This window comes from Patiria miniata, unplaced genomic scaffold, assembly GCF_015706575.1.
Source record: "Patiria miniata isolate m_02_andy unplaced genomic scaffold, ASM1570657v1 HiC_scaffold_1, whole genome shotgun sequence".
NCBI lineage: Eukaryota > Metazoa > Echinodermata > Asteroidea > Valvatida > Asterinidae > Patiria > Patiria miniata.
In genome coordinates, this window is record NW_024037047.1 from 7,010,024 (window position 1) to 7,023,911 (window position 13,888).

General features: G+C 41.0%; 1 protein-coding gene across 1 annotated transcript; it reads left to right on the forward strand.

Annotated features, from left to right (window-relative positions):
* The first annotated feature begins 8,993 nt into the window (after positions 1 to 8,993).
* LOC119732524 lies at positions 8,994 to 10,312 on the forward strand. The gene is made up of 3 exons (XM_038206118.1): positions 8,994 to 9,120; positions 9,673 to 9,871; positions 9,985 to 10,312. Exons 1-3 carry the CDS (start codon positions 8,994 to 8,996, stop codon positions 10,310 to 10,312), a joined length of 654 nt encoding a protein of 217 aa, XP_038062046.1.
* The last annotated feature ends 3,576 nt before the right edge of the window (positions 10,313 to 13,888 follow it).

The window sequence follows — 13,888 nt, forward strand, 5'->3', positions numbered from 1 at the left end:
TGAACTTCCTATTAATTCCACAAAGTGAATCTGAACTTTAGACTATTGCAGATTACTAAATTATGTCATTAACCTAAAATGAACCGAAAGATTTTATGGTAATTAATTAAGCAGGTATGCAATGCTTTTTCAAGACATTATTTAGTTTTTTTCTCTTACATTTTGAGCTTGACAAACTACATGTATTTGTAGATGATTCTCCATGAAAGTCATGATTACAGTTCACATTTCTACTATCTTGACCAAGCTGATAAAATACTCATACATGTTGCCGCGCGTGTAGTTACAGGTGGTGTTAGCCAACTAATGGAAAAATATGGCTGATCATTGATGACAAATACATGTATATGTATACCTTTGATACATGCTTATAGACAGGGGCATAAGACAGTGTCTTTAAAGATCAATGCCACTTTCGTCACCATCGCTGGGCAGGCATTCCAAGTCTGAGAAGTGTTGTTCCCGCAAAATTAATGTTGAGTGTGGGATTTGTACTCGGGTCAGTGGAAATGGAGGCCAGCGTTTTCCCTTGGAGCTACTCGTTTGCTCGGTTTAAAACATAAATTGATAATCTTGTGTGACAAAGACACATATGCGTATTTGCGTGTTAAGAGAGATTACCAGCACAACAGCGGAAACTTTGAGGGACCGTAGGATCCCCAACCAGCCAAACTCCAACGCCAGGGTTCGTTGGAATCTGTTAGGATGAGTACTGCACCTGCAAACTGATTGTGCTTTACTTTAAATATGGCGTACCTCAAATACCAACTGTTTATCTGCACAGACTGCCATATGGTGATGCGATTTGTAAGGATGAGGAAATCAGCCATCATTCTGACCTTTTAATGTCTTTCAGCTATCAAAATTTTGAGTAAGAGATATAAAAAATAGTAATCATTCAGTTTTTGACCAAGTTTTCATATAAACGAACAGTCATGTTTAGAGACTTTTTTATGCCTATAGCAGAATCAATCTAGCTGGAGTTACCTCAGCCCTAAATGTCTTATCATTGGGTTGTCATCACCTAATGATACAAATTAATATAGGGGTAATGTAATTCCAGCTAGAATCAATCACCTTTTTGGTTTTGAATCATACAGACATGCCATTAAACCTGGTTAATATTCGGCGCGAAAGCGAAAGCGAACGCGAATTTGTGACGTCATGACAAGTAGTCGCGCTGTGAATTCGTTAAAGTTGAACATAATTATTATAACTCGGCGAATTTCGCAGCGAATGTTTCATGACGTTGAATTCGCTTCGCATTCGCATTCGCGAGGAGTATGAACCGGGCTTTAGAGGGCGCACTATGCCAGATCCACTATCGATCACTGGCGTCTTGTGCTAAGACTAGGTTATGAATAACTTCAACATACGATTCGATTCAGTTCAGTTGTGAAACTTTCTCCGTCCGGGCCATCAATATGGATGCTCTGCTCATTTTGACAGTATTCGCACTTCAGTTTCATTCGTCAAAAGGTAGGCCTGTAAAACAATCGTAAACATTGACATCTCGTTAGGAGTTTAACTATTTTAGTTACTAACATTTCTGATCTCGGAAAGACTCTCACCCGGTTATCGTAACACACAAATTCCAACTACAAAAAGCCACTGAATTCAAGTAGACCGTATGCTTTGCAGGTATCTCGGATTGTGTTCTTTGCTATTTTAAGCTTGTTACAATGAACGCAAAGAAGTTTAAAACTCATTCATAATCGGCAAATACAAAAATATAGAGGAATTTCAAATTGGCACTGAAACCGAGGTCTTCGGTGCTGTCTACTGTTGAGAGAATTTTAAAAATGTCGTCGAAGTCATACAATGCGTCGTTTGTATAAAAAGTAGAATTTGGTTTACTACCAATTTGTAAGCATTTGCTTGGATCCTTATGAATAGAAGTGAAGCGAATGCTTTTACTGGTTTGCTAAAAAATTAAAGGTATGTACTTTTTACTTTTGTAGTGTTTGCTAAACAATTAGCTTTCGCTTCGTTTTGTATGAATGAAAAGGAGTAAATTGTTCAGACTTGGATTAATTACTAGTCATTTATTAAGGCTGGGTCGGGCAACTTGAAAAGAGGGAAGCAAATATTAGTATGCAAAATAGCTGCTTATATAAATGTGGTTAGGCAGGAAAAGGTATATTGCACGGAGGATGGAGTGTCTAAAATCAGAATACAAGAAGGTGTACTGATTTGAGAAAAGAAGTGTGGCATGGGTGGCCGACCATTTCTTGAAAAATCGGAGAAGCGAAAATTGGGAGCAATGATACAAAGCAGGAACTTGAGTTTCGTTTCATTTAACCACCCCTGATAGCTTACGGGTTGATGTGTACGTAACCTGGAAAAATAGCACACTGTCTTAAACACACGTGGGAGAGCAAATTGTCCTGGTTCAAATGACTGGGCACGAAATACTTTTAAGAAGCTGGGACAGAGACAGGAGTTGATTTTCAAACAACAACCCAAAAAATACTTTTTTCACATGAAACTCAACAAATTTTGGCTCAGTATCAAACTCACCAAAAAAAGAAGAAGAAATTTCAGTTGCTCAACAAATCATTTTAAGAGGGGGAATAGTTAGTTATCCAAAACTCAAAAGTTATCTTCAAATTTCCCTTTAACTGGTTTCCAAAAGCAAAAAAAATAATTTGGTTCGAAGAAGAGAGGAACAGAAAGAGAAAAGTATAAATAATAGAAAATACCAACACAGCACCAATAGAGAGGCACTAAATGACAACACCTCTAAAGTTCAGTGAATGGATGACCAGGAGGGAAAATCTGGCATCAGCTATGTACATGTGGCAAGGGAGCTAGTGAATAGAGGTGCTCACTTCATGATGCCTTGCTGCTCAATGATCACATAACTCTTAAAAGGAAGGTCAGTGACCCTCTCTAAAGTAAACAGTGTTAGGTCAAGAGGAGTCGGGGTATTAACCTAGAGGGGAAGCAGTGGCGTATAGCCAGAAATTTTTCAGTGGGGGGGGGGGGGGGGGGGGGGCCGCTGGGGGGGGGGGCGACAAGGTTTCACTGAGCGGAAGGGGGTGCTACTCCTATTTAGGAAACAGACTAGGAATAAAGTACAAAGAAAACTAATACTCCTCCACATGTACAATTACCAAGTGCTGAACAGTAGATTGTTACTTTTATTCATACGAATTCAAGCATTTGCTTAAGTTCCATAATGCTTTTACTCCAAAGCAAATGCTTTTGCTGATTTTTCCCCTAAACTTTTTAGTATTTGCCAGTTTTTATACGACCCAATGTAATTAACACTGAGAGCATCGGTGTCAATTTGAAATTCGTTTATTGCCCTCTAACTCCGCCTTAAAGGCATGAAGGACCATTAGCTGTTCATGCCTTTTGTATGTTTACAATAATAACACCACTCAAAATCAAACGAAGAAGTTCAAAACCTAACCTCAAATTTCAGCTCAGTGGATATTGCATTTTTTAGAAAACTTGGAAAATGCATCTTAATTTTCTCGATGCAAAGCGAAGGTTTCTGTTGACAGCGCGATGGTTAGGTCCTAACCATCTTGAAAATCACTATAGTCGCAGCGATTCCACCGGATGCTTGATCCTATTGTTTACTTACAATCAAGTCGGATATTTCTCAATATTTTGCAGTTCCGTTTTTGCGAATGATCCCATGCCTTTAACGAATTAGGTCTCTACGATTATAGCTGCGGTATTAATTGATAAGCATATAATTGAATTTTGAATTCTATAATTGTGGACCTGGGTTAGGGGAGGAGAGGGACTCCATCCGGCCGGACCAACCCATCCCTTGATCGAGATTCACCAATTCAGTCGCATTGAGCTTGTACATGTTTTCTGCTGCTGCCTTGCGGACGTTTTGACAACAGAATCTGAAAATCGGATATACCGTTCGAATAGACCTTTCTCAGGGTACGCCATCTTGAAAAACAAAGCGAGGCAAAATAACGCCCCAAAACATTGTGGCGTACATAGTGTGCCACGGTGAACGAGTGACTCTCGCAAGTTACAACAGATTGACAACCTTTTGAGTGGATCACAGCTCAAATCCCCCGAAACATCAATCCGTACCGGTAGTCTAGGCAGGTCATGTCTCATTGCATTTTGAAGAAGGGTCTTATAATGTAAAGTCTCTACTGGCCGAACTGATATTTCCTTGAAGTAGTTTATAAGCCGCATCACCGCAGTCAACGTCCGAGACTTTCTATTTAATTTCACTTTTCCATCCGTGGCGTTTTCTGAGCTTAAATTGTATTTGTTTGGTAGGAAGTTCTTACATTATCAGGCTATCCTTGAATTTTCATTCACACAGGATCCATTATTTCCCAGGAATAAGCGGAACGGAAGCCCGATACGAACCGTTGAGAAATATCTCCCTGGAGGAGAATTTTTTTATGTTCGTGTCGGGCTCCCTTTCCACTTATTTCTGGGAAATAACAGTTCCTGTGCGAATGACAGTTGGTGCAGCCTATTTCCACCAAAATATCAGCTCAGAAAACGCAAAGGGGACGGATTAAAAAGGGATTGATTTGAAAATCTGATTGACGTTCAATCGTACCCCGCCCTGCAAACAGGACGCTGGGAAGGGCTGATCTCTTCGAACTCTCATTGGATAGATTTTCCGTGCCCTGTGACCCAGCACGCAACACTGCTGTTGTTTATCATGCGTAGCGCGCAATCCTGGCTAAATCTCGCTGGGCCACAACCCCCGGCCCCCTGTCATTGTTGTCTCTCATTGCGCGGTGTGGGCTCCATCAGCTGGAGAGAACAACTTTGACCGGGGAGCGGGGGAGTTGGTGACCGTTGGAGGCTAAGTTATTTCCAAGTGTCCCAACCATTTTGGCCGGGATTGGTCAAGGAGAGATAAGCTACCCGTGCATAATGACATCCATACTTCCTTCACAATATTGTGAAGGAAGATTGTTTGCAGGGCGTAGGTTAACGAGCGAAACGTTGACGGCGGCTTAGCTACTTATACACGGAAATTTCAGTTCGGCCACTGATTTTAGGCTTCATTAATAAGAACCTTCTTTAAAATGCAATGAGACATGACCTGCCTAGAATAAAGATTGATGTTTCGGGGGATTTGAGCTGTGATTCATTCAAAAGGTTGTCAATCCGTTGTAACTTGCGAGAGTCACTCGTTCACCGTGGCACACTATTTAGGTCGCCATGTTTTGGGGCGTTATTTGCCTCGCTTGTTTTTCAAGATGGCATACCCTGAGAAAGGTCAAAGGCCGTTGTAGAAAACAATTTAATTTTTCGAATTGACAGTGTGGCAAAATGTAGAGTGCTTGTGGGCAGACCCGATTCAGTATGAGTTTTAAATGATAATAACAACATGCATTTTTACAGATGTAAAGTCCTCGTAGGATAAATCTCATTTCCGGAAGAAAACAACATGTAATCGAACAGCCGATATATAAAGGGGCAATTAAGTGCAAGGAAGGATGGCCTCTAGTATACTCTCTTCCTTTTATCCCTGTTAATTCATGCTTTACAGGTCCGGTGGCCCCAGAGGGTCAGCCTGCAGTCCATTTTGTAACTGACTTAATACTCACTAAGAGCCAGGAACAATGGCGTAACTATAGAGTTATACACCTGGCACCCGGGGTGCACAAATCTTTCAGGGGGGGGGGGGGGGGGGGGGGTGGCACTAAAATCAATGATATATATTTTTGTTCAATTCAATATTTTGAATGGGGACACGTTACGTCAATGCAACACCCCTCCCGGAAGCTCGTTGTGTGAAAATCCAAGTTCCCCTTTCTCCGTACAGCTTACGCCACCAGCTAAATCCGGCATGCATGGAAACACTTGCAGCGAATATGAACCAATTAAACAGCAATCCGTGTGCTTTAAAAGACCAGTTAATTTGCTAGGCTTACCTTACCTTTTTTAAAACTATAGACACGGTTTGAGTGCATGATTTTTCCCCCAAAAATGCAGGTGAGGCGGTTTCGCACAGTATCCTCTCGGCAGAGAATTATGCTTTCGTTGGAGAGAATGCAACGTTCACGTGCTTGGTAACAGGTAAAAATGGAACTGTTTGGCAGCAGGACATTGTTGTCAGTTGGCACAAACCTGGTCTCAGGCTCGTATTGCACCAATGTTCGTGGCCCCAACACGGTATCCACGACGGATTTGAGGAGCACTGCAAACTGAACATCGCCCCAGTGAGAATGACATCGAAAGGCTGCTATGAGTGCGAAGTGGCTTACCTCGGCCAGAGTATTAAAACCCTGCTACTGGATGTATTCGGTAAGGCTTGAAAAGACTCGAAATTCACGTGGACATTTTGGGTTGGTTTGGTGGTGGTGGGTGGTGGGTGGGGGTGGGGGTGGGGCGGGGGTCGTTGATTACCAATTGTTGAAGAATGCCTTAAAACATAACGCCTATGTAACTCCCCGCCCCGTGGGCCCTTTGTGTCAAAACCAGTGGTTAATCTATATTAATATCGACCAGCATGGCGGAGTTTTACTCATCTTATTCTTTTGTAATCAAACGCCATTTCTTTAGAAAACCATGCTATCATTCCTCATTTACACAACGTAAAGTGAGGTTTGTACAGTCATTGCCAAGTCGTTTCTATGGTGAAATTGCACCCTACACGATATACATTTTTTTTAATAAAGACAAACAAAAACAACCTTAACATTGGGCTTCTGTTTCTAATGCAGGCACCTTATTTGGAAACCACCTACAATGCCATATATATATTTTTTTTCCAAAATGATACCATTTCAGGCGGAAAAAATAACATGATTATTTGATATACCAGTGTTATATTCACTTAGGCAAGGTGCCTGTCATTAAATAGGTGGGCCCTTTTCTGGGTAATTCCAAATGATCCTTCCCCATTTCAAAGTTCATGTAGCCTTTTAATAAGATCTATGCAGTATGTCAATGTGGTCGAGTAGTACTTACCTTGTTATAATCGAAATGGAAGAAATACGGTGTATGAAAAGTCCCAAACTTAATATAAGATAGTAAAAAACATGCAACACAAGAAAACAGGCTGGCACACGAAACAACCAGTACAACACCCTTTATGTACTATTTGCTGCTCCTTTCCGCAAGATACCTAAAACTATGCTGTCATTTAATGCCTTTTCCACAATGAATTATCTCACATCTATAGAGCTATTATATATTTATTTAATGCTACTTCTAATGACGCATCGCAATCACCATGAGCAACCAAAACATGCAACTGTCCCATATGTCGTAAATTAATTTTTGAAAAGCGCTCCTCTTGAAAATGCACCTCTCTGTCCCATTTAACCTTATTTATATTTTATATTTTGCCATTTTCAAGGATGTTTTGGTACCTCTTTTATTATATGCTAATGTGATTTTGGATATTCATGACAAAGAGTGTGACGTCATTTTAGGCATATCGTCAACGTCACAGGTATTTCAGCACAGGAAGTTGCCAGAATTTTGGATATTGTGTTGTCGTAACTTTTATTCTCTTTGGTGATACGCTGTTTTTTTCAGAACATGGCAGTATATGCCAATGAGCAAATTTTCCCACAAAAGTTTTTCCATGAGCAAATTTGGAGTTCACAATTTGAACAGAAAACCCCTAAACTGAACAGTATCTTCCCAAAAACACATTCCGTTGTCACGAAAGGCATGGATGATTTTAAATGTTTAAAGAAGTGCACTTCACAATAAAACAAAACCAAAGAGGGATGTCAAAGAGTTTTCATACATGTTGGAGAAGTAGAAAGTGGCACAAAATAGTATTATGTTCCTAAGTAGATTCCATGTCATGGTCTTTTAATCCCTTTAGGCATATTTTGCACATTATTTGTTCCTTATTAAACAGTACCAAACAGTATACCGACACCTTTAAACCAGTCAAACCTCAAGACATGTAAATATTGCGAGGAAAAGAATTACCGTTTGGCAAATTATGGCGTCACATCCAATTTTTAAACAAATGTCACGTTGTCTACATACAGTGTCCGTTTAGTACACTTTATAAAATGCCCGTATAGTTCTACCTTTAATTGCATTAATTTGTTTGATAATTTCGAACTACATCTACATTTATATTGCTCATGTAAATAATTAAAACAAAAGAAAACCGAAAGATGGTTTGTATAAAGTTCTAAACCGAAATTATCATACATTGCTGTTTCGATTCGGCTCAACATTTGCCCGTTTAGATAATGAAAAAGGCGGTTCCATGCGGGCTGTCATGATACTTTGGTTTGCTCCACGGAATGTTTTCTTTTAAATGGTTACTATTATATTCCAGCGTGTCATACTGAAACTTGCAAATTTAAAGTCAGGTTTATTGGTTATACAAGAAGTACTTGTTGAGTTTCATTTTACATTATGATACACTTGGAATGAGAATAGAGCATTCTAAACCAATCATAAATTACTGAAATGTTTAATAAATATTGAGAAAGGCATGGACAGGACGCGATACCGAGAAATACCTATTTTAAGGCTCGAAAAACACCTTTGTCATGGATGATGAATAAACCCGGCATTTCGTGCACAAACATTATGGGTTAGCGAACTGGTTAAAAGTTGCATTGATTCCTTATTAGTTAGATATAAGATCATGTGAAAACAAAAACAAATGACTTCACTCGTACATTTTGACAATCGATTTGCAGTCTAGGTATGCATGACAAGAATCAAGAGATTGTGGTTAAACGTGGTTAAACGTAAGATGTGGACATTCATTGGATATGGTTTATTTGTATTCACTATAAGAGGTTGGTGTAATACTCTCTCATATATCAAATTAAATTCAGAACGACAATAGCACGGCGTTAAAAACAATTTGGATCGCCAAATTACGGTTCGACCTAAGGTCTAGGTCAGTTCTAGATGCCAATCTCCTGCTGCACCGAACTTAATTGACATAAGTGTGACAATAGCTCGTCTATAGCACTGCATTGCTAAACGCTGAACTTAGTAGTCGATCCTTGATGCATCTCCAGCAAAATATGCTACATCACCCTGCTTAGATGACACTGGAGCGAAGCTTTGTGGAGAGCTCAGGTCATCGATACGGGCGCACTAGGTACTGCAGGCCATCCACTACAGCTGAACCCATCTTCAGACGTCTCGACTCTGTCTTGCCTCTGGCCCCCGGTGAGCGAAGTCGATAGAGTGAGGTTGACTCAGCGCAAAATCAAAGTCACGCGCAGGTGCGGTAACATCTCCGCCGCGACCCCCCCCCCCCCGCCCCCGCCCCCCTCCCCAAGTACACAGACACATCCTCCAGGATGATCTTTCTACCGTTAGTGATCATCAAAATGAAAATATGTCATCGACAACTTACTCACAAAGAAAGCATATCAACTGCAGGAATGCGAAACAACGTCCGCTTAACTTTGCGGCATGGACTGTGCGAACACTCCGTGATGCCCCTAATATAGACCTATACGAAGAACTGCACTCGTTGGCAAAGAGCTTGCCAAATACAACATTGACATATCAGCACTTAGTGAAACTCGTTTTGCTGAGCAAAGGTCATCTCAAGAAACTTGGCGCTGGTTACATCTTTTTCTGGAGTGGTCGTCCCAGCGATGAATATCATGAAGCTGGTGTTGGTTTTGCCGTAAAAACAATCACATCGTAGATAATCTTGATACCCAGTGGGTATCAACGACCGCTTAATGACTTTGCGTCTGTCACTCACAGCGAAACAACATGCCATCATAGTCAGCGTGTATGCACCTACCATGACAAACCCGGATGATGTCAAAGACAAGTTCTATGATGATCTGGAACAAGTGATCTCCCAGGTTCCCATAAAGGACAAACTCATAATTCTCGGCGACTTCAAAGCTCGTGTTGGCTCTAATTCATCATATATGGCAGGGCATAATAGGGAACCACGGTATTGGAACATGCTATTCAAAATGGTCTCCTTCCCCTCACGAAATGTGCAGAACACAACAACACCATCAACAACACTTTGTTTCGACTTGGCACCTGATTGATTATAATCAGGAAGAGGGACATCGCAGATGTGAAAATCACCAAGGCTAAGAGAGGAGCTGACTGCTCGACTGACCATCGACTCATCCGTGCGACGTTCAACTTCAACATCACAGCACTCAGGAGACCTCAAGGCAAGAAGCCGCCAAAGAAGCTCAACGTTACCAAATTAAAGACCGCCGCTGTAAAATGTGAACTGTGCAGTGCAATGAACCAGCAGTTCAACTCTGTTGAATTGGTCTCAGGACATATTGAAAAGGACTGGAAATGCTTCAAAGATGCAGTCCACACAGCAGCTTTTGAAACGTTGGGCCCCGTTGTTCGGGAACACCAAGATTAGTTTGATGAAAATGACGAGGAGATCAAGAAACTTCTTGAAGAGAAATACCGCTTACACCTATCCATGATTAATGATGAAACATCCGCATCAAAGAAAGCAGCCTTCCAGAGCATCCGTAAGAGACTGCAGGCCAGACTCAGAGATATGTGCGACTCACGGTGGAGCAAAAAAAAGCGGACGAGCTCCAGACCTCCCCAGACTGTAAATAAATGAAGAAGTTCTATGATGCGCTCAAGAAAATTTATGGTCCAAAATCAACTGGCTCTACCCCGTCATGAGCTCTGATGAAACCACACTAATCACAGAAAAGAACCATTTCATGGACCGTCGCGATTCTCATTTTGAAAATTTGTTTAACTCAGCACTGAGGCAATAGATCACTGCTTCAGAGTACTGTCAATGTAGCCCTAGCTGAAGTGCCCACTACCGCCGAGACTGAAGAAGCCATTGATGGACTATCCTTGGGTAAAGCAACTGGTTCCGACACAATTCCTGCCGAGATATGCAAAGCAGGAGATGCTTCGTTTGTGCAACGCCTCACAGAGCTAGTATTCCAACTGATATGAACCAAAGGAGTGCTTCCCCAAAGGAGTACTTCAACGATGCCTCCTTTGGCCACATTTATGTAGCAGTATGCCAGTAAGGAGGTCCGCTCAAATGATTAGATTTAAGGACGCCAAGGACAAATCAAGACAAACAGAAACAAATCAAAGCAGGAGTCAAATTATGCTTGGTCTCCTGAACTTGTTCACAAAAATCGATAACAATAGTTTAAATTAACACCTGATCTAAATTTGAACTCACAAAAACAAGTGTTACAAAAAGTATTGATAAGATAGTAGATCAGTTTCTAGCTCTATAAATTGTGACACTGTTGCCAATGATAAAATATATTAAATCACAAAGTTTGTATTTCTAAAGTTCCCAGATTCAAAGTGAGGTTCCTAAGATTTCACCGGTTACCCGAACGCCTGGCCAGTGTACGGCTGTTGTGAACTAGGCCTCCAAATTGCACCTGACATGAAACAGCCATATTGCCATAAATCAACATGTGACACACGGTGATTAAAACTTTGAGATTGTGAAGACTAATTCACCTCCAAATCACTCCTTTTGTCAACATGAAATAAACTAAAACCTAGCCCAGCGGTAGCAGAGAACTTGCTTTATGACATTAGAATGTAAAGATAATACAAATTTTGCTCATTTGAAACTAAAATGTTGGTTTTCAAGCACAAGTTTTGTACACGATACTCACACTTTGGTGTGCAGGCAGAAAAGGGCTAATATTCGCGCGTTCACGGCACTGAGTGCGCGTTTGTATACATTTTTCTGGGCTGTGTGCCAATTGTACGGTGCCTCGTAAAAGACGTCTCACTACATTTATAAGAAGAAAGGCACATTACAAACAGTTTGTACGCGGCGAGTCGCAACATGAACAGCAGTATTAAACTTTATTAAGTCAGTTTATTGATTACGTGAAGTGCGTGTGGAACGGTTTTTGTCGCAGCAATTGCGTATATCCCTTGCATGAGTGTATACGCCGTGTGTGTCAGTACAAGTCTACCATCGCCTGATCGCGCGGGCGCGCGCGCGTTGACTTTGAGTTGTTACTTTGTAACAACACAGTGGTGGAGCGTAGCAAAATGGTGTTAGCCGTATTTTATGGCGGCCAAAGGACTGTTGAGTAGACAAATTTTTACAGTGCCAAGTGTGCATTTATTACTTGAAGTAACGGCGCGTCATGAATACGGGAACTTTCAGTGCAGTACGCACACTGCGGTAGCCCGCCGGTCACACTGTCAATTACGTGCAAATCTCTGTTGCTCATTCTGCTGTTAGTCAAAATTTGCGTGTTGTCACAAGTAGGGAAATGTACAAGGTACGGATGTTTAGTTGTTCATTTTGTAAAACTTTTCCTCCAGAATGTTTAAGTAATATATCTTCTAGTTGAAACAGCCGTGAGGCCGTCTTTTTCTTTGCTTTGTGTAGAATCGCTATATGGAGTAGAGCGCGTCGTGTTCATGCCACTACAAGTGCACGCGCGTGGTCGTCTATGGAAGATGCGACTGAACTGTTTGTAATGAATCATTTCATGTGTGACACCCTCAGAGGAATTTCTCTGCTGGTCATTGCTGGTACGATACTCGCCGGAATAATGCTTAATCGCTTCACAACACACATTGCCAACACATTAAATTACCCGACAGCCAGTGTGGTTTCAGAAAAGGAAGAGGTACATCTGACATAATCTTTGCAGCCCGGCAGCTACAAGAGAAATGCAGAGAGCAGAATACCGACCTCTACTGTGTCTTCGTTGACTTGACAAAGTCTCAAATTGGCTGCCCTAAAAAGTATATCGAGATGGTGAAGCAGTTTCATGATGGTATGATGGCGCGAGTAATGGACGATGGGGAGTCTTCAAAAGCCTTCCCCTGCAGTATCAAATGGAATTAAACAAGGCTGTGTCCTTGCACCAACGCTCTTCAGTGTCGTGTTTACTAGCAGGCTTCTTTATGCTTTCCGTGACATCAACATCGGCGTGAAGATGAGGTTCAGGGCTCTTGGAAAACTCTTCAATCTCAGAAGATTTCAAGCGAAAACAAAGGTATTCGATGAGTTAGTTTGTGAACTCCTATACAGCCTGTCCCCCCAAAAATTCTGCAAACAGAAACGGGCTCTGTGTCCTTGGAATATTGAAAAATATTTCATGATGTTTATATACTGTTTTCAAATGCTATTTGTTTTACTAATTTTGCTTTTGCCGAATCAGAGATATGGTCCATTGAACACAAACACTCAAATATCCACTTGTGCCACTTTCCGTAATTTGATACTATAAACAGCAGTATTGCCAATATTATGCTCAAGTATGATCGGGGGAAAAAACAACAATTAGTAATGAATAGGTGAAGAAACACTTTTGTTATTCATATTATAATGTTGTTTTCATTACTTGTAACACACTCTCCAAATCATCATAATAAAAACATATCTTCTGGAATTGCAAACCTCAATAGAAGTCGGATTTGAACAGGTGCCATGTCTTGTCATGTCATAGGCCTAACGCGAATTTTTATGCGGATGTTGTTTGGGAAAAAATTCGCAGGCCTAACAATGTAGAAAGTGGCACAAATGGATTTTTGAGTGTTTTGGCAAAAGCAAAATTGATAAAAACAAATATTTGAAAGCTGAATATCCCAGGTTTAACATTATGTAAGCATCATGAAACATTTTTCAATATTCCAAAGACACAGAGCCCGTTTCTGCTTGCAGCATTTATTTTGGGACAGGCTGTATATGCCGATGACTGCGCTCTTCTCGCCCACACTCAGGAAGACTTACAATTCATCATGGACTGCTTTGCAACAGCTTACTCAAGCTTTGGACTTTCAATCAATCTGAAAAAGTCAGACGGGATGTTTCAACCTGCTCCAAGTATTATGGTGACCCGTTATCACTATTGGAGATCACACCCTTCATTCTGTTGACAAGTTTACATATACTTGGGCAGCACCCTGTTAAGATCGAGAGGTCCACATAGTAGACAACGAACACACACCGGATATCCAAAGC

What these genes read in the sequence shown, in the direction of transcription:
- LOC119732524 (XM_038206118.1), top strand. Translation starts at nt 8,994, where the DNA reads ATGACACTGGAGCGAAGCTTTGTGGAGAGCTCAGGTCATCGATACGGG. An exon ending in TGTCTTGCCTCTGGCCCCCG is followed by an intron (nt 9,121 to 9,672) that starts GTGAGCGAAGTC and finishes TGTCACTCACAG; the next exon opens with CGAAACAACATGCCATCATA. An exon ending in GGGCATAATAGGGAACCACG is followed by an intron (nt 9,872 to 9,984) that starts GTATTGGAACAT and finishes GATTATAATCAG; the next exon opens with GAAGAGGGACATCGCAGATG.